Genomic DNA, 21,767 nt, shown 5'->3' on the forward strand with positions numbered 1-21,767 from the left:
TTGATTCCAATTCATAGCGACCCTACAGGACAGAGTAGAACTGCCCCGTGGGTTTCTGAGCCTGGAAATCTTGACACGAGTAGAAAGTCTCAATTTCCTTCTATTGAATGGCTGGTGGTTTCAAACTGCTACTTTGTGATTCGCAGCATGTAGTCCACTACACCACCTGGGTCCCTATCCTCCTCGGATAATACCTATATGCCGACCAAGAAGTCCAGTTAATATGGCTATTATTCAAGTTTACGCCAATAACTAATGCCAAAGACGAAGGTAAAGAAATCTAACCTCTACAGCAGTGGTTCTCAACCTTCCTCATGCTGCCACCCTTTAGTACAGTTCCTTATGTGTGGTGACCTCCCAACCATAAAATTATTTTCGTTGCTACTTCATCCCTGTCATTTTGCTACAGTTATTAATCAGCGATCCTGTGAAAGGGTCGGTCATCCCCAAAGGGGTTGCGACCCACAGGTTGAGAACCACTGCTCTACAGTCTGAAATTGATTTAAAGAAATGCAATAAAGATGCATTTGTAATTAATAGTGATTGGACTGTTGGAAACAAAGAGAAAAGTTCAGGATTTGAAAAATTTAGCCCTGGTTATAGAAATGAAGCTGGAGAGTCCATGATAGAATTCTGCAAGACCAACAGCTTCATCATTACAATCACCAGTAATTATCAGTGCATATCAATCAATTTAAGACTGAAGAAGTTGGTAGTAGAATTCTTCAATTTAATTACTGGCTGGTATTAACTGGAGTTGCTTGCAATTACATAGATATATTTCCCAACATTTTACTCTGCAAATGGCTTCCAAGCTGTCAGTATGACTGGACTGATAAAATACGCGTTGGGGGAATGCAGCATAGACCCCATTTGTCATTGTGGAGCGACACTGGGAAACACTATGGAAGTGTTGTCTCCTCGAGAAGCAAAAGAGCATGTGCTTTAAAAGTTTACTTAAAATAAAAATAAGTTCATATAAGTGAAAAATATAACTTGGAGAATTTGTTAAACCAGAGATGCTGGAGCTATTCCCCCAGAGTTTCTAATTTAGCTGGTCTGGAGTTCAATCCAAGAATGTGTTTCTTTGTGAGGATGGCGCAGGACCATCTGCTGTTTTATTCTGTTGTGTGTGGGGTCACTATGAGTCAGAACCAACTCGAGCCGACATAAATTCCCAGGTGATGCTACTTACCTATTTAGACGGACTCAGTTACTTTTATCCCATAAACCTATGGTGTAAGGAGGCTAGATGGAGTATTTTTTGATTACCTACTGCCAGCAAGTTGATTCTGACTCATATTCACCCTAAAGGAAGAGTCAAACTGCTCTCTAGAACATGTATGGCTGTAAATCTTCACAGAAGCAGGCTGCTACCCTTTTATCCCACGGAGCAGCAGGTAGTTTGGACCGCCAACCTTTGGGTTAGCAGCCCAGTCCTCACCTCACTGTGCTCCAATGGGTCCTTATGTTCTAATTGTTGTTGTTAGGTGCCGTTGAATCAGTCCTGACGCATAGTCAAATTCTATGTATAACAGAAGGAAACACTGCCCAGTCCAGCACTATCCTCATAACTGTTTTTATGTTTGAGACCACTTTTTCCATTACTGATGCAAAATTCTTTTAAGTCTTTATTCACAGGTTCACTGTTTCAATTACCTAGTGCTGCTATAAGAACAACAACACAAGTAGATGGCTTTAACAAACACAATTTATTTTCTGATGGTTTTGTTGTTAGGTGTCATTGAGTCAGTTCCGATTCATACTGACCTTCTGACAATAGTACAAAACACTGCCCTGTCCCATCCTCACAATTGTTATGGTTGAGCCCATTGTTGAAGCCACTGTGTCAATACAGCTTGTTGGAGGTCTTCCTCTTTATAACTGTATACCTACTCTATTAAGCATGTCCTTTTCCAGGGAACTGGTCTCTCCTGACAACATGTATGTGAAGTGAACTCTTGCCATCCTTGCCTCTAAGGACCATTCTGGTTGTACTTCTTCCAAGACAGATTTGTTCATTCTTCTGGCAGTCCGTGGTACTTTTAATATTTCTCCCCAGCACCAGAATTCAAATGCATTAATTCTTCTTCATTGTCCAACTTTCACATGCATATGAAGCAACTGAAAACACCATGGCTTGGGCCAGGCTGCACCTTAGTCCTCAAAACATTCTTGCTTTACAAGTACACTTTTAATAGGTCTTGTGCAGATTTATCTAAGGCACTGCATCCTTTGAACTCTTGACTGCTGCTCCCATGAACAAAGATTGTGGCTCTAGGCAAGACAAAATCCTGGACAACTTCAATCTTTTCTCTGTTTATCATGTTACCTATTGGTCCACTAGTGAGGATTCTGGTCTTTATATTGAGTTGTACTCCAAACTGAAGGCTGCAGTCCTTGATCTTCATCAGTAAGTGCTTCAAGTCCTCACTTTCAGCAAGCAAAATTGTGCCAGCTGCAAATCACAGATTCTTAATAAACCTTCCTCCAATCCTGATGCCATGTTCCTCTTCATATAAACCAGTTTCTCTGATTTGCTCAGCATACAGATTGAATAAATATAGTGAGAAGATAATAACCCTGACGCACACCTTTACTGATGCTAAGCCACGAAGCATTCTCTTGTTCTGTTCTCATATCTGCCTCTGTTAAGTCATGTACAGGTTCCTAATGAGCACAATGAAGTGTTCTGGAATTCTCATTCTTCTCAAAGCTATTCACAGTTTGTTAAGGTCCATAAAGTCAAAGGCCTTGGCACAGTCAATAAGACAGAAGTAAACATCTCTCTGGTATTCTCTGCTTTCAGCTAAGATTCATCTAACACCAGCAATGATATCCCTTGTTCCACATCCTCTTCTGAATCTGACCTGAACCTCTGGCAGCTCCCTGTTAACATACTGCTGCAACTTTTATTGGATGATCTGTAGCACATTTTACTTGTGTGTAAATATCAATTATATTGTTCTATAATTTAAACGTCCTGTTGGGTCACCTTTATTTGTACAAATACAGATTTTCCAGTCAGTAGGTCAAGTCGCTCTTTTCCACATTTCCTGGCAGAGACTATGAGTGCTTCCAGTGCTGTCAGTTTGCTGAAACATTTCAAATTGATATCCCATCAATTTCTGGAGTCTTGCTTTTGACTAATGCTTTCAATGAAGCTTGAGCATCTTATAGAGGCTAGAAGTCTAAATTCAGGGGGATAGCTCTAGTGGGAAGCTTCTTCTCTATGAGCTCTTGCAGAAGGTCCATATTCTTTGGCACTTTGGTGATCATGTAGTATGGAGGCATGGTGCACCTATCTTCCCCCATCTTTGCTTGCTTAATCTGTTTTTTTTTAAGTCTGTTCATTTTATGTATTTTAAGAGACTGACTCAGGCATGTTGTTGTTAGGTGCTATCGAGTCATTTCTGACGCATAGTGATCTGATGTACAAAACAAAATAAAGCCCAAGTCTATACCCCCTTCATAATTAATCTTATGTTTGAGCCCATTGTTGCAGCCACTGTGTCAATCCGTCCTGGTGAGATCTTCCTCTGCGAATCAAGACACAGCCTACACTTAGTGCTATCCTATTCACATAATGAAGACAGTAAAATAACAAGCTGGTCCTGATCACACACCCAAAGTACAAGAGGCAAAATCTCACCATTCTCACTTCTAAGGAGGATTCTGTCCTTCCTCCAAAACAGGTTTGTTCATTTTTCTGGAAAATTAAAAAACAAATACACCCTCACTGCCATTGAGTTGATTCTGACTCACAGTGACCCTACAGGACAGGGTAGAACTGTCCCTGTGGGCTTCTGAGACTTTAACTGTTTACGAGAGTAGACGGTCTTGTCTTTTCCCCCATAGAATGACTGGTAGTTTTGAACTGTTCACTTGAGGATCAGCAGACCCAGTACACCACTATGGCTCCTTAACAAACACAACCCATTCTCAAGTAGGATTATAACCACAGAGATAAAGGTTAGGATTTACAACACATTTTTGGGGGATCCATTTTAAGCCTTAACAGTCATTTTCAAACACTACTGTAAGCCAAAGTCTGGGCCAAATATTTACCAAACATTCTAAGTATCAGTTTGTGTAAATGGCATCCTTGAAGACACATATGATGAGGGTTCTGTAACAGCTTACTTAGGATGCCTCAGATTCATAGGCTTCCATGAACTTCTGCAGGAATAGAGTATAAAAAAAAAGTACAAGGGGTTTATAAAAGTTCATGAAGGCCCTGCCTGGCACTTGCCCCCATGAGACCACTGAAGATATGTGCACTACAGCAAAGTGTGGTAAAGAAATCAGATGGTGCCTGGCTATCATAAAGAGAATGATGTCTTGGGTCTTAAAGGCTTGTATCAAAGCGAGCAGACATCTAAATAGTCAGGTAAGTTCACATGGAGAAAGCACACAAGCCTGTGATCCTTGGATTGTAAATAAAAAAATCCAAACCCAGAGGGAGCAACACCAAAGTCTAAATTCTAAGCACCTTGCTTTTGGAAGGTTATGGATGATAGAGGAAGCCCCAAATCCATTTGCAGGTTCCTACATGCATTGATTCTCCCGTGAATCCCCGCTGAAAACAGCCTAGCAACATGAATAGCCTTAATATCAGACAAAGAACATTGTAAATATCAGCCGCCGCCCATAGTCAGGCTGGAATACAGCCCTTTGACATTAGATCTTCCTTTTAACCCACTGTGAATTTATTCTAGCTTTTAAATAGTCTCTGCTTTCTTTTCAATTGAAGCTTTTGTTTTATTTGGTTATTGTTGCTGGGTTCTTTTTTTTCTTCTTTGTTTTGTTTTTCTGCAAAGGGAAAGCAGGATGGGTGCATCTATGAAGACAGTAACTGGATTAATAATTACCTGGGGGCACAGAAGGGGAAGTTAGGGGGCAATCGGGAGTCAACAGCAATGGGCACAAGAAGAAAAAAATGTCCTATAGTTGATTGTGGTGAGGATTGCATAACCCTTCTTAAGATAATTGACCCACTGAACTGTATGATGTATTAATTATAGCTCAATTAAAACAAATTTTTAAAGTTCACAGAAAAATGGAATTAAAAGATAACGGGTTTTTTCCATGAACATGTTGACACCATCTCCAGTTTACTTTACATTGGTAGAGAAATTCCTTGGTCACAAAATTCTGTTATAGATAATGCCCTAGGAGAAACCAAATGTTAGTTTTCAGGAGAAGTTCAAGAGGGAGATGTGCAGCCCACGGTTCAATAATAAAAAAATTATACAATTTTTGTTGCCAGCTTTTGTGCAATGATGCAATTAGAAAATATTTGATTATCTATGCTTTGTTTATATACAAATAAATTATACACACTTTTTGAAATATATATATATATATATATTAGATGTTGGCTTTTTACAGCGTTACCCGTGTGCTGCATCGGCATATTTCTGACCATTCAGCCTATGCTTAAGAGTCCTCAACACCTTAAAACAATGACAGAGGTCACCGTTCGTTTTTGTTTTCAAGACCACGGACCAGAACACAGCTGGCTTATATGCACTGTATATAGATTAGGGCTAGTGCTTTCAGTACACCTTGGCAAAATTTTAAATATAATTTTCATCTATTCATGACCAACAGGTTTTCAAATTAGATTTCTATATAGTTTATACCTGATGAGTCTTAAATTTCTGCAGCCAGTCTTTAGAATCGTCTGGATTGATCTTTAATGTTGTCCTTCATGGCACATTCTAACTTGTTTGATCACCAACAAACTAGTCAACAGCATATTCACATTTTATTGCTGAATCCATTCAGTTATGATCACGGAATGCCTTTATTTTTGCCCTAACAAAACTTTATATTCTCCACTAGTTGTGCTCATCAATGTACATGTAAAACCTCAACATTCTACCAAAAAACCCAAAACCAAACCTGTTGTTATAGCCCAAACATTTCTAAAACTTATCTTTAGGGAAGCAGCATGGCACATTTTTCTCTCATGAAGTAGTTTGTGGGTTTGAACTGCCAACCTTTTGGTTAGCAGGCAGCCAAGTTCTTAACAACCGTGCCGCCGGGGCTCCGTCTTTAAGTCGAGTTGACGCAGACTCACAGTGACCGTATGCACTACTGACCCAAACACTGCCCAGCCCTGCACCGTCCTCACAATTGTTACGTGAGCCTACTGTTGCAGCCACTGTCAGACCATCTTGTTGGAGGCCTTCCTCTTTTTTGATGCCCCTCCACTTTAGCACGCACGATGTTCTTTCCTAACATGTTCAAAGCATGTGAGATGAACTCTTGCCATCTTTGCCTCTAAGGAACATTCTGGCTGTACTTCTTCCAAGACTGATTTGTCAGTTCTTTTGGCAGTCCACGGTACTTTCAATAGCCTTCAGTACCATAATTCAAATGTGTCCATTTTTCTTTGGTCTTCTTTATTCAATGTCCAACATTCACATACATATGAGGCAACTGATAATACCATAGCTTGGGTCAGATGCACCTTAGTCCTTAAAGCAACATCCTTGCTTTTCAATACTTTAAAGAGGTCTTGTGCTGATGGGAGGAACCCTGGTGGCATAGTAGATATGCATTGGGCTGTAATTCACAGAGTCAGTAGTTCAAAACCTCCAAACGCTCTGAGGGGAAAAGATGGGGTTTTCTACTCCTGCAAAGAGTTACAGTCTCAGGAACTCACAGGGGAAGTTCCATCCCATCTATAGGGTCACTATGGGACTCAATGGCAGTGAGTTTGGTTTTTGTACAGTGTTGCTGAATTACCAACTGAGATGTTTCAACCAGGTGACAAAGCACCGGAAGCACTCATTAGTCTATACCAAGGAAATGTGGAAGACAGCTCCTTGGCCAACCAAGTGAAAGAGACCCATATTTGTAACCATTTCAAAGAAAGGTGACTCAACAGGATGTTCAAATTATATAACAATATTTGGTTATAGAACAATTGATATCACATACAAACAAAATTTTGCTGATGATCATCCAACAAAGGTTACAACAGTATATGATGGGGAGCTGCCTGAGGTTGGGGGCAGATTTAGAAGGATATGGAACAAGGGATATGATTGCTAATGTCAGCTGGGTCTTGGCTGACAGGAGACCACCAGAAAGATGTTTACTTCTGTTTTAGTGACTGTGCAAAGGTGTTTGAGTGTGCGGGTCATAACTATGGGCGGCCTTGAGAAGAATGGGAATTCAGAACACTTCATTGTGCTCATGCAGAACCTGTACATGGATCAACAGAGGCAGTTGTAAGAACAGAACAAGGGCATACTGCATGGATTAGAATCAAGAAAGGTATGCATCAGGGTTGTATCCTCTCACTGTATGTATTCAACATGTATGATGAACAAATAATCAGAGGGGCTAGATTATATGAAGACGAATGTGACATCAGGATTGGAGGAAGGATCTATTAACCACCTGTGATTTGCAGGTGACACAATCTTGCCTGCTGATGAAGATCAAAGCTTGCAGCCTTCAGTGTGGATTACAACTCAATGTAAAGAGAATCACAGCTTGACCAATGAGTAATGTCATGATAAACAGAGAAAAGATTGAAGTTGTCAAGGATTTGGTCTTGCTTAGATCTATAATCCTTTTTTTCCCCTTTTTACCAAGGGGGTACAAATTTGACTTTTTAAAATTAAGATTGAGTCAGAAAATAAAAAGCCATCACAACAAACCAAAAAAGCAACAAAAATTGGTGAATAGAGGGGGTGTCTCTAGTAAGTGTTGAGAAACACCTAATGCTGCATGCCAGTCGAGACAAGGTTTTTCTTTTAGATTTATGGGGAAAGAGTTGGTTTTTCTTTTTCCTTTCAAACTTTGATTTGCATATGAGAGATTTTGGAACTAAAGTAATAAATTTAATCAGTCTTCTAATGCTGTATATTGAGATTGTTTCCAATATTCTCTAGTTACAAACAATGCTGGAGTGAATAACCTTATACACGCATTATCTCACATTTACAACATATTTTTAAAGATAAAATACTGGTAGTTAAATTGTTCAAAGGTTGTGTGTGCATTTGTAACTTTGATCCATCCTCCAAAACTGCCCTTCACAAGGGACCAGCAACACAAGAGTGCAAGTTTTTCTATATTTTTGCCAATATACTGTTAGCATTTTTTCATTTATTTGGAAAGAATTTAAAACTTATAGAAAAGTATCAAGAATAGTAAAAAGAACTCCTTTCTTCTTTCTGACTCATTTGAAAGTAACTGATTTGATGCCCCATTACCTCTGAATGCTGTATTGTGCATTTCCCACAAACAAGGTCACTTTTTTTAATAACACAAAACCATAAAAATCAGGAAACTAATCTTGATATATTACTTTCATTTACCAAAGCTGTAGTCTGTCAGTGACGAAGGTGTACCTAACATAAGCCTTGGTGTTTTCAATGCTTTCATATGCAAAACAAAAGCAGAAAAATTAATAAGGAAGCCTGAGAAGAAAGGACGGACATGGATCGTGGTGGTGGAGAGTATTGCACAGAATCAGGTGTTGGGCTGCTGACTGCACGGTCGGAACTGACTCGATGGCGTCTACCAGCACTGACCACTGCAAAACTCATTCCATTTCACCAGTTGTCCCAATAATGCCCTTTCCTGAAAAAGGACTTTATGCAAGGCCATGTGTAACATGTAGTGTCATTTATAAAACAAAACTTTTTACTGGGAATTGGGTGACGGTTTATAGAGCAAATCAGTTTTTGATTCAATAATTCACATTTTAAACAGCATTGATTGCAATTCCCACAATGTACTTTCATTTATCCCTACTTCCTCTTTGCTTCCTGTTTCCATTCCCCCTCCTTTCCTAGTCCTTCCTGCCTTTTTAAAGTATTCACCGCCTCCTTTGATCTCAAATAGTTGATTATTCTAAGAAGTGCACACCTCCCCGTACACTTTGTGTTGAATGTTCACCTGATTCAAACATGGCTGAAAGCTGAGTCATGGGGGTGTTCAGCTCCAGCCCCAAAGGATGACCACGGTCCATAGTCTTAAGGGCTCCACCAGTCTTTATCCAACCAGGGAACCAGGTCAGTTGGATGATTTTGAGTTTTGTTCTACATATTTCTCCCACTCTGTGTACAACCCTCTAATGTGATTCCTTTCAGAGAGACTGGTAGTGGGAATATGGTTCTTTTGGTCTCAAGGTCTGGAATCTGAGGTTCACGTGGTCCAATAGTCTACTTGACTAATTGTTTCCACGAATCTTTGATTTTCTTCACTCTCCTTTGCTCCACGAGAAACCAATAGTGGCATCTTGGGTGGTCACTTACAAGCTTTTAGGAACTCAGTCGATACTCACCAAAGTTGGATTTAGCAATGAATGAGTTCTCTGCATCTTTGCCAACATGTATGGTTGTCAGGGTTCTGGATTTTAGCCATGCTAATATGTATGGAAGAAGTCCTGGCGGGGCAATTATTAACTACACAATTGCTAACTGAAGAGCTGGCTGTTCAAACCCACCAGGTGTTGTATAGGAGAAAGGTGTGGCAATCTACCCGTAAAGATGTACAGCCTTGGAAACCCTATAGGACAGCACAAGTCTATACTCCTGAGTTACTATGAATCAGAATTGACTCAAAGGCAACAAGTTTATTTAATAGGTATGAAGCAGCTCATCTTTATTTTAATGCCACAGTGCTCTAGATTTTGCCAGTGGTAACCCATCTGAGTTCGTTTTTAAATCCCCTTTGATGTATCTCATTGTTTTTTGAGACCATCCTTTCTCTTAAGCAAAAAATATTCTGAATTCACTCAAGATCTCCCTTGCTCCAGCCTTAATTTCTCTAAGACCCTGGCTCTTATAAGGTGGGTTCATGGTCTTGGAAAACTGGCTGCTCTTAGGACTTCTCAGTGAACAGATCTAGGGAATATCTATGTATATACCCCTTTCCTGACACACAACACACACACACACACACACACAGAGAAACACATACATATAGAATAGATATATTCTTCTATATTTCTCTCTACACACACACATATATACACAGAGATATATTTAAAAACATGAATTTGTACAAATGCCTCCAATTCCAACCCAACATTACAGGGTTAATTCTAGTTTTCTTTGTGTACCTATAGCTACCTTTTCTAAATAAGAGAAATTGTCATGAACTTATTTAACTATTTTACCATTGCCACTGCTGACACCTTGTGCAAATGTCCTCCTTACCCTCTCTGAGTTCTGACATGCCTCACTGGACCACTGCTACCACTGCCCCCCAACAGGGATCCTTTTAATCCTACTTGAGCTTTGTCACTTCTTCCCAGGCCGTGCAGATGCCTTCCTCAACCCCTTGTACTCCTGACACCTCATATTGTGCCTAGGCCACTGCCCCTTCTCTCTCCATGCCGTCGTCACCCTCCTACCCTGCTCAGAATCCGATGCCGTATGCCAGCCACTGCTGCCGCCACTCCCCACCCCACACATGAGTGCCCGTGATGAATTTTTGCCAGTAAGATCAGCGAAAAATGTTATCTTGAAGTAACTTTAATTCTCAAGTGAGGCTGAACATTTTTAATTGTTTGAAAATCATTAACTGCCTTTCTGAGAACTGTTCAATTTTTGTATTGGCACATTGTTCATTTTAAAAATGGATTCATCTGGATCTTTTAAGTTTTCCTACAGTGACCATGCATTTTGTGTTTGTTTTTTTGGGGGATGGGTGGGTAAGAGGAAGCTACAATGAAAGAATAGTTAAAAAAAAATTCTCAAAAAAACCCCAATTAGTTTTCTGGTACCTAAAAAGTTCAGAGTCCCTGGTAGCTAGCAGCTCCTCAGGCAGGGCCCAATCTTCACCTCTCTTTGAGCTCAATGACCCGAGAGCTACTTTGGGTTGCTTGTCTTTTGGTCAAGAGTCCTGGGAAAACCACAAACTCTCTTACCTGTTAAGAGTTTTGTAGTTCTACCTTGGTCATCACTTCACAGAATCTCCAATAACCTTAAAAGGATAATAGGTCACTGATAATCATCCCATTTTATTTTGAACTTGGGAAGATGAAGTGACTTTCTTATATGGAAGTTACAGGAAAGATCATTTTAGTCTCTGTTTGCAGGGCCCTACATTTAGTAATCAGGACAAAGCTTTGACTTGAGCCCAGATCTTTTGTCTTCCAGGTGCTCTCTCTAAAGGCAGAATTCAAAATGAGGATCCTCTTACTTCAAGTGGTCAAGGGAATTGAGGAACTTCTCTTATTCGGAAGACTACCGGCTAAGCTTTTGACAGACCAGGGCTGGACAGGCAGAGTGGGAGTCCTGGAGCCGAAGGTCTATCTATGCTCACCTTTGGCCGCGGTCAGCATGGTGGAGGCCAGTTCACACTGCTGTGATTCCAAGTGTCCAAGCGTGAACCAGCGAGGATAACGGCTGGGTACCACCGACACCATATGGTGAGGGTGGGAAGTGTCACCTGTAGAGGCTGAGTTTTCTAGGACCGGTAACCTAAAAGACCCAAGGAGAGTCATCAGCAACCAACTACACTCTTGCCATTCTGAACCACCTTAGAGGAGCACGTTCTTTGTTGGGGAGAAACTGGGCAGGAAAAGGTCAACCCAGAGTTGTGAATATTTGAAAATCTAAGGTACTATAGTCTATGTGGAGTGAGTTCCTGGGTACTTGTAGAACTCAACAAGTTTTGTTATAATCAGACCTCACTACATCCCTGAAATGCCTCTGGTGACATGTGTTTGGGAACTGTGACTCAGTTGAGCTCTGGAACTCTGGAGACCCTTGTAAGGATATCTAAGTGTTTTACCTTGGGAGCTTCATATCTATTAATAGCTCAGGGGCTTCCTCAGATAATCCACCAAGAGTACAGCCAGTGAGGTAAGTGGTCACCAGGCATCCTAGATAAGAATCCTAGATCGTATAAAAAAACCTGAGGTATTTTAGGTTCAAAAGACTAGACAAAAAGGGAGAGATAAGCAAGCGAGATAAACAAAGAAAAAGAGCACTGGAAACTTCTGCTGTGTTGGAGGGAAGAGGCCTGGGAAAGGGCCACCCACCTCATGGCGCGTAAGGCTAATTTATAGGACAAGTCTGGATCGTGAGGCAGGAGAGCTGAGAACAAATATTTGGCAAAGGTGTGCATGGGCACACTTTCTCGGTGGATGACTTCTCCCAGACCGCTGAAGGGACCGCCTGCAACAAAAAAGACAAGCCAGCCAGTCATTTATCTGCACACTTCCACTTGCCAGCCTGGACTTGAGCCCCAGGATCCCGTGTGCATCATGGGAATTTTCAGTACACTTCAGTGCCATAAACGTTCCTATCCTTGTGCTCTGTTAGTGATGGGGAGTCCACGGTCACAGGCCAAAAACACCATACCAACAGCTTGTCCCACTTACCTTCCAGCAGTAAGATGCACTGTTTCTGCAGTGTTTGCACTAGTTCATCATCCAGCTGCAGCTCCTGCAGTCGACTCAGGAGTTGCTCCTCATTTCGGCACACTTTGTCCTGTGCGTAGAGGCCTTCAGGCATCACCCTCTGTTGGCCCATTCCCATCAGAGCAACTTCAAGGGCCAACGACAAGTAGGACTCACTGTTGTTTGGGCAGCCTGCAGCCACAGGTACATGCTGGTACACAGGGGTTCTGCTCTCGCTCATATCTGAGGGCAACAGGTTGCTTAGGTCAGGCACCGTGTATTCTTCTGCCTTTCTTGCCCTCTCCCTTTAGGATACAACTTGGTTAATAGATCACAGAGAAGCTGAGTCAGAACCCAGAGCAACAGAAAATACCTCAGAAAAAAATCATACTGCACTATAAAGATATGTGGTGGCAAGGGCAGTTGGGGACGTCTAAGACCTTACAGTTGTCTTTTGCTAGCATATTATAGAATGCCATTGCTGTTTGTCTCTGCGCCTGTCTCTTTCCCTAGTGTAAATACCTTAAAGGGCAAAGACTTTATCTTATTGCCTGATCGAGGCCTTGAGTGTATTTAATAGTGAACGAATGACTCCCAAGTGCAACTTCAAGATACCTGTGCCACTGTGTAGATGAAACGGGCCAGAGATACTGCTTCCTTCTGCAGGGGATCAAAGGCAAGATAAGGGCAGTACTAATTGGCGTGGGATACTCTTTGCATTTCTACCCAGATAAATCCAAACCCATCTAATTAAACTCTTACTTTTATAACACTCACAGCTTTGGTATTATTATCATTTTATATGCTTCACCACTGGGTTTACAGTTTCAGCAAAAGAGCACAGCTTTAAAAGCCTTGATTTCTTTACTTTCCCCCTTCATCTAATAAATATTTATGGCACAGCATGAGACTCTAAGGAGCTGTGGTGACAGAGTGGTTTAATGCTTGGCTTAGTGGTTCAAACTCACCAGCTGATCCACAAGAGAAAGGCAGTTTGCTTCTGTAAAGATGTACAGCTTTGAAAACTGCACGGGGCAGTTCTACCCTGTTCTATTACAAACAAAACCCCAAAACACCCAAACTCACCATCACCAAGTCCAAGCTGACTCAGTGACTCTATAGGACAGGGTAGAGCTGCCCCTGTGAGTTTCTGAGACTGCAACTGTTTTAGGAGTAGAAAGCCCTTTTTTCTGAGGAGCTGCTGGTAGTTTCAAACTGTAGACCTTGTGGATCGCAGGCCAACTCGTAACCATTACACCGACAGGGTTGCTTCTTCAGGGTAACTAGAAGGTGACACTGACTTGACGGTAATGGATTTGGTTTTTTTTTTAAAAGGGGTCCTTCGGTGGAGCAGATTGTGAAGCCTTCAGCTACTAGCCCCAAGCTGGAAGCTTGAATCCACCTAGAAACACCTCAGAAGATACGTTGGTGATCTGTTCCCCAAAGGCCACAGCTTTGAAAACAGCAGGAGCTGTTCTACTCTGCACACATGGGGTCCCCCTGAGTCGGAGCTCACGACAGCAGCCACCACCACCATTAAACAGCAGGTGCTGCACTTAGTGCAAGGATCATAAAGACAAGTCCATCAGCATTCTCAACCAATCACACTGCGGGTTGCTAAATACTGCAGTGGATGCCTGTACTAGCTCATGGTGGCGTACAGGACAGAAGAACCAATTCTGTCTCTAGTCCTGGCTACTTTGAGGTCCTACTAGGTGCTCCGGCTTTATAAGACTCTGGGTGGTGTGAGTGGCCCACTTACAGCTTGGCAGCTTGACCTCACCCAGCAGTGCCATGAAAGAAGGGCCTGGTAATCTGTTTCTGAAACAACGGCAGCCAAGAAAACCCTAGGGAGCAGTCTACACATAACACATGGGCCACCATCATCACAATCTACAGGGCAGTGCCAGGTTTGGTTTGTCAATTTTTAAAATTTCTCATTTGTGAATCTGGTACAAAGCCCTCATGAGGGGAAGCATTCCATGGAGACCAGAGACTACTCTGTAATTGCAAGGCAGGGCAGGGGTGGGGGCGAGGGCGGGTGAGAACTCTCAATGGAAATCTCTCCCCTATCCAGACTGCTCTGAGGGCTTGGCATCTGCCTCCTAAAATTCTTCCCACCTTGGACCAAACTCCTTAAGTATTTAGGGCAGAGAATAAGAAAGAAGCAAAGGAAAGTGGGTAAGGTAAAATGGGAAAGTAGGATCGGACTAGGATGGTAGGAAAGCGAGCAGCCCAAGGACATCGGGGATGGCCAGTTTGGACAAAAGGCAGAGCAGTCAGAACAGAGTCTGGCAGGAGGAGAAGACTACCTCAGGCTGACCCCTGTACCTGACACTTCCAGATAGCCATCATCATTCAGGCGGCAGGCCTCAGTCAAAGTGAGAAAAAGACAGCCAATGGGGTCCAGGGGGTGGCCCACCCAGCCCTCCAGGTTTGTGATGGTTGTGGTTCCTCTCTGCAACAGTTCTGGAAGCAAGCAGGTTCGAGTTTTAGAGAGGAGAAGACACACATTGCTTTATGTCCCTGCCTGGGTCTCCTGTTCAGCACTCTGCAGGCCTTGGCTCTGAGGATCAAAGAAAAGCTACTCTCCTTGTCTTGCCTCAAGTTGACAGGACTGGCTAAAAGCTTACCGTGCGCACTACATTTAGGCTGCCTCTGGCAGTGCACACAGATGGATGTAATTGTGGAATTTAAAAAGGGTTTTCATACGGGATCTTATGTGACCTTACAAAAGTGAGGCAAGAAAGGCACGATTATTTGCTTTACACAGATGAGCGAGAGCGCTGAGGTTCAGCGAGTAGTGTGAGGTATAGATCACATGGCAGGTAGAATGATCTGTAATCCTCTAAGCCTTGCCACACCCACACTGTGAAAGTTAATAAAAATCAATACAGTCCTAGGTCTTGCATCACCCAAGGAGCCTCATCAATTTCAGGTCAAAGGGCTTTCTATGGCTCCCAATTATCATACCTTTCTTTTGATGCTTGTAGATCTCCAGTTGCCTCTGCTGCTGCAGCCTCAGAGTATTGATAATGGCCACGGTGAGTCTGAGGGCCTCTTTCGGATAACCATGGGAACGCAAGGCATCAACCCGAGCACAGGCTGTAGGTACATGCTCTACAGGGTAAGAAAAAAATATCCAGGTTGAGTTAAATTTTCCAGTCAAGAAAATGCACGCTTGACAAAGGTAGTTTGTGTTCAGTTCTGTTCCTGAAATTCAACCTGACATCTATTGTGTACCAGGAACTTGTTTATTTATTAAAGGTATAAAGTTGAATAAATCTTAAGTACCACCTTTAAGTGCTACCATAGCCTCACGGTAGAGGCACAGTGTAGAAGGAGATACACAACTAAGATATAGTACTACTCTTTGTCAACATGTACTAACGCAGTGGTTGTCAATATGCCACAACCCTTTAATACAGTTCCACATGTTGTGGGGACCCCAAGCATAAAATTATTTTTGTTGCTACTTCATAACTGTGATTTTGCTACTGTTATGAGTTGTAATATAAGTATCTGATATGCAGGATATATTTTTCATTGTTACAAATTGAACATAATTAAAGCATAGTGATTAATTACAAAACAATATATAATTATATATTGTGAAATATTTATTCTAGTGACAAATCAATTACATTTTGTCTTGAAGCATGGTGTAGCATGGACAACAGTCTTCACGCTGGGTACTCATATGTGGGCGTATCTACATGTGGGCGGACCCTCCTGGAGACAGATAGAGGAGTGGTGTCTTGGTTCCTAAAGCCATAGGAAGTATGTGTTTTCCGATGGTTTAGGCGAAAAGTATTCACTTATTAATCTTACAGTTCCTGGAAATTTACTATATGCCAGGTGGTGTGCTCAATAAAGGAAATGCAAAGATAGTAAGAAATGGTCACTGACCTCTAGGAGTTCACAAATGCTATATAAATACATGAAGATAAAATAATGAAAAAAAGACAGAATAGATACAGAGCAAAGATAATATTTTGAACTGAGCCTTGGTAGGTAAATGGATAGACAAACAGGGAAAGGTATTCCTGGAAAAGGCATACAAATAAAAGCATAAAGGGTACACTGTAGAACAGCGTCAGAGCGAACAAACAGCTCAGCATTAAGTAGCTGGAGAGAACACTAGAAAAACAGAAAGGCTTTGAGTATGATAGTAAGCAAACTGAACTTACCTTAGAAATAATGGAAGACTACTACAGTCTTCTAAATGGGTGAGTGATTATAAAGAAATTTATGATTTATTTTAAAGATGACACTAGAAGTTAGAGAATTGCAAAAAGTTTAAAAATATGAATAAACAGAAAGTATTAAATAAAACCCATTTATAATCATTACTCAGAGATAACCATTTTCAATTTCATGTAGTCATCCAGACTTTTCTATTCAATTTTTAATAAAATAGGATATTATAATTATTGTTTTTCACATTGAATTTCTCCACTTAATATCACACATTGCAAATATTTTCCCATACCATTAAATATATTCTATAATGTTAAAAGATGACATATCATTACTGCATATGTATACCATTCATTGTTGTAACCCTCTTTTGTTGGAGATCTGGATTGTACCCATGCTCTAAAGAACCCACTAGCTTATGCATATCCTTAGTTAATTAGGGATTTTGGATAAATTCCTAGACATAGATTTCTTGGCTTAAAGACCAGCGTATTACCATCTATTTCCATGCAGTGTTTCTGACACTAGAAGATAGTTCCTTATTTTAAACACCTCTGACCATTTGGCATTATCAAATGATAGCTCAGTGCTTTCAAATATGCATACTTAATTATCAATTAGGTACATATTTTTTTCACAGGCTTATTAGACTTTTGTTTAACAGGTGTTGGGTCAGAGAAGAAGAAAGATGATCAGAAAGAATTCCATGTGGTGACCCACAGTGAGTCTGGCCAAAGCTTCCAAGAGAGAAAGAGATATATATCTAGTTGGTACAAGATCCTCAAAAAGACAGAAGATCTGGGGTGAGAGAGTTGGAAGATGACATTGAAAATGTACGAGCTACCTTCACCCAGTTGAAAATAAAATCCGGTTAAAAAAGAAAACATGTATGAGTTGTTGTGAGACTCAGAAAATAATATTTTTAAAAAGAATTTAATTTAAAATAGGCATCCTAGGAGAAATCTAGGGACAGTGGTACTAGAAGGGCACATCAGCAAACCATCTCAGAGGGGATTTAAGCCACGAAGGGGCAGCTCTATGCCGTTGTGATGCAGGCGGGAGGGAAACGGGGAGGGAAACGGAAGGCAGCGTGGTGAGGAATGCAGATTGTGCCCAGCTGCTAACACAGGGTAATTTAAGTTCCAGGCCCAGTGCTTTTTAGCAAAACATGTAATTTTAGAGTAGATTATAATGCTACTCAGTAATGGCTGACTGAGATAGCCTGTGAACAAATGTCTAATGATTTTGTTAATACCTGGAGATTTGTTAACTCCTTCTCCTTTTCACAGCTGAAAGGACAGGATACAAATTCTTCCAATTGAGGTTACTGTGCCTCAACTGAATGCATACACAAATAGCTCAGGCTTCACATAAATAACCCGAGGCCCTAAACAGATCTGGGTGAATAACATCCAAATTGTAGCTGATGTTGCTGGTATGCAGCTAGCTTCCCCACCCTTGCAAGAGTAGAGAGAGACCTACCAAGCCACAGTGGCTGGCCTTGAGAATTGAAGAGCAGTCTCTCACTTTCCCGTTGGTACACAGGAGCTGTGTATATATCACTGCTGATTATCCGCTGTAAGTGGCTGTCCTGCCAATGCAGTTCACGGCCCTCGATGGCTCTAGTGAACACTGTTCGTCTTGGTCTGGATAAAGAGTCTGGAGAAAGAAAGAAATATAATTTAACAATCTAATGATAGGCAATCCAAAGCTCCAGCTCTGTATCTTCTTCAGGTTGAAAGGATGGACATGTGGGTAAAAGATTACCATGTGGGTGAGTGTGAATAGCCATTTTCCTACGTCAGCGTTTATTGTGTTGCTTCTTTCTTGGGTAAAGTGTCAGCGAGTCTGTGCCCTCTATGGAAAGGGTCTTCTTAGAGACTGATGCTTCCTTTGAAAGAAAACCAATTTCTTTTGGGACCTGGAGCCACAGACAGGAAAGGAATCAGCTGCTCAATCAATGAGGCGCCTAACTAGCCCTACAGAGGTCAGGGGTAGAAAGCAGCAGCTAGGTAGCTTTTCTAGCTAATCCAGAACCATTTGTTGCATGAATCTTATCACACTAAGGACTCCTGGGAAATTAATATTAAAGATGATAAAGTGCTGAAGTCTTGTGTATTTGGTACTTTTATCATACTGGTATGCAAAGGCTTACAGCTTTGTCCCACAATAAGGAAAATTGATGCCAGCAAACTGACTCCCTTTTTCTCTCACTGGCATCTTACCATGCTGCCTTTCTTCAGGAAAAGGGCTCTGGGAATTCAAAGCTGCAGACAAAATACGCTCAATCTTTAGGGTGTAGAAGGACTGAAAAATCATCATAAAAATAGGATAATGATAGGAGATAGTATCAGAGAGATAATGGCGATCCAGGTCACGGAAGGCCTCAGGCCATAAGTAAAAGGTTTTTTCAGTAAGATGAGAGACCCAAGAAGACTTTAAATCATGAAGGAGAACGACCAGCCTTGTATTTCAAAAGTCTAACTCTAGCAGTGGTTTTGAGAACAGACTAAGATGAAAGGGCAGAAACAGAATGAAGGCATTATGAAGGAAAAGAGAGTAGATGTGTGGGTAGCGCTCAACCTGAAACCAGTGGTCAGAGATAAGAACAATTAACATAGTTGTGCTTCTATCCATGTTTAGCTGCGCAGGTGTGAGTTATTACTAGGGTATTTTGTTACATGAGTGTGACAGAGGGAAAGAGTGTATATGCAAAGGAATGAGTACAATGATGTGCCAAGGAATTTTACCTGGGTGAATGAGAAAAATGAGTCTATCAAGAGAGGGAAAAAGTTGTAGCTTCAAAGGATCAAATTTTTAGAATTCCTAGAATTGGGACACTAAGGGGAAAAAAATCAGAAATACTGGTGATTGGATATAAATGAAATTGAGATTATGAAGAGGGCATAATTATTGGCAATAACAAAGCCTAAGGCAGGAGATTGGTATCGGCTGGCTAAATTAAGGCAGAAAATAAGAGTTTTGAAAGAGGTAAAAATAAAAATGGAGAGGCTAAGATAATGGAAGGATCATATACATGGCTATCGAAATCACCAGGTATTATGATAAAAGTACTGACATCTTATAGTGCTAGTCGGCCAATTGCTAACATCTTCAAGGAGTGAGGAGGAGTTACCAAGGGTCTACACTTGGATGGAATGGATTTTTAAAGGGGGTATTTTAGGGAGGAAGTGAGGTTACTGATGTACAAATGGAATGAATTACAAGGACACTTACTGTTCCTCTTGGCCTTCTGGTATAAGGGGTATGAGAAAGAAATCAGTCACAACGTGAGAAGACTTAGAAAGTAGTCTCCTCAAATGAGTACCAGTAACAACAAAGAGCCAATATATTGTTAGAAGAAAGGAAATACACATCTAGGAGCATCTGTTTGTATGCATTTAACTTTCTGCTATCTAAAACTAGTGCTAAAAAAGATGGCTTTCAGAGTTGTGGAGGCTAGATTAGCTCCAGAAAAGGGTGCTACCTCCTGCTATTGAGTCAATTCCAACTCACAGCGACGTCACAGAGGAGAGGAGAACTGTCCTTTTGGGTTTCTGAGACTTTAAATCTTTATGGGAGTAAACAGCCTCATCTCTCTCTTGTGGAGTGGCTGGTGGATTCAAACTGCTGACCTTTTGGTTAACAGATCATTGCATAAGCTACTATACCACCAGGAAAGAGGTAGCTTACAGAAGTTGCAATACTGTAGCATTTTTAATCATTCATCACCTTAGTTGCCTTAAACATACTTTATCAATTATGGTACAACAGATGAAAACACAGCAAAAGATCTATGTGATTTCTTTCTTGAAATAAAAGGAACCAAGTGTAAAATCATTGTCTATAAAAATCCTACCAACAAAAGGCTATAGAACTAAGAACAATTGCGAGGACAGCAGCGGACTGGCGGCTTCACTCTGCTGTCCGTAGGATTGCTATGAGTTGGAACTGACTCGAGGGCACCGCTAAAAACCAGCAACAACACAACTACAGTGAATGATGAGACCTGTAGGCCAGAGGACTCAAAAGGCAGAGGCTACAATAGCTTTGCAATTGCTTTGTCTTAAAAAGCAAGGACCCCTGGAGCTGGAATTTTGATAGAGACGTGGAAGGACATGCCCCTCCAAGCTAATCTGCTATACAGAAGTTTGAAGAAAACAGGAAAGAAAAGTGACTGATTTGGACACTTTCTACACTGATTTTTACTGGTCCTCCCTTGAGGCAGGTATTTTAAGACAAAAATCATTCCAATTGAGGCCAAATTACATTATACAGGAAAACCTGACGTGCAGAGAAGATTCATGGCAAGGGCTCTAGGACTTTAAACTGGGAACTTGCACGCGAGGTGTGGAAAAGGACAGCACCCCAATGTCAACAATGAAAGTTTAGTCTTATTTATGGCTTAGCGTTTCAATTGAACAGATTTTCTTTATTCAGAATGACTATTCTGACAGCCAAAAAGCTGTCTGGCCATCACTGTTGTTGGGTTTTGCCCTCCCACTTTTGGAATTCTGGGCACAAAAATCCTAAAATCCTGGCTCACCTGGGCCGTGATTGGCACTCTGGGGAAGTGCATTGGTGATGTTGGGCAGCTCATGCCCATAATTCCCATCCTCCAGGGGACAGACATCAAGGTCGCTCCACTTCTGCAGCTGCAGCAGCCAACAGGATTTTTCCTCCAGTTTGCAGTGTGGATTTAGAATGATGCACACCCATAAAGCCCCTGGAAAAGAAACCAACCCACATTCTTGATACTGCTCCTTAGATGTCTGCATAACCTTAATGCTTTAAGTTTACTCTTCTCTTCCAGTTTGAATTGGTCGAGGAAGTTTCTGAAACACTAAGTCGTCTCTGTATAGAAATGAAACAACCCCCAGATCTGCTAGGGTTCTCAGAACTGGCTATCTCTCCTTCCCAAATTTTCTTAACAACAGGGGTTCATCTTTACACCTAGATCTGTGCACTTGTGTTTATGAACAAGACAGATTTGGGCGTCCATTCTTTCTTTAAAAATATGTAACTAAAGATCATTTATTTTTAACTAGGACTTTTATCTGGAGGCTTGAACTCAACATTCTTACCACCACCCACTCCAACTCTCTTGCAGAAAGCTTAATACAGTAAATGTTATAAAGTGGATATGAACATCTGGAAAGATTGGAACCAACATTGACAAAGAATG

The 21,767-nt window shown here is 41.3% G+C and overlaps 1 protein-coding gene across 1 annotated transcript in view; it reads right to left on the reverse strand.

Moving 5' to 3' along the window:
* Positions 1-21,767, reverse strand: part of ZSWIM5 (zinc finger SWIM-type containing 5) — a 179,857-nt gene that overhangs the window by 5,842 nt on the left and 152,248 nt on the right. The window contains exons 5-11 of the mRNA XM_075555530.1: positions 21,129-21,308; positions 18,065-18,241; positions 15,356-15,502; positions 14,714-14,851; positions 12,365-12,625; positions 12,023-12,158; positions 11,302-11,459 (exon numbers count right to left, since the gene is read on the reverse strand). Of these exons, the coding sequence (XP_075411645.1) occupies positions 11,302-11,459; positions 12,023-12,158; positions 12,365-12,625; positions 14,714-14,851; positions 15,356-15,502; positions 18,065-18,241; positions 21,129-21,308 (1,197 nt within the window). The remainder of the gene's footprint in view (positions 1-11,301; positions 11,460-12,022; positions 12,159-12,364; positions 12,626-14,713; positions 14,852-15,355; positions 15,503-18,064; positions 18,242-21,128; positions 21,309-21,767) is intronic.

The sequence above is a fragment of the Tenrec ecaudatus genome, chromosome 1, assembly GCF_050624435.1.
Source record: "Tenrec ecaudatus isolate mTenEca1 chromosome 1, mTenEca1.hap1, whole genome shotgun sequence".
Classification (NCBI taxonomy): Eukaryota; Metazoa; Chordata; class Mammalia; order Afrosoricida; family Tenrecidae; genus Tenrec; species Tenrec ecaudatus.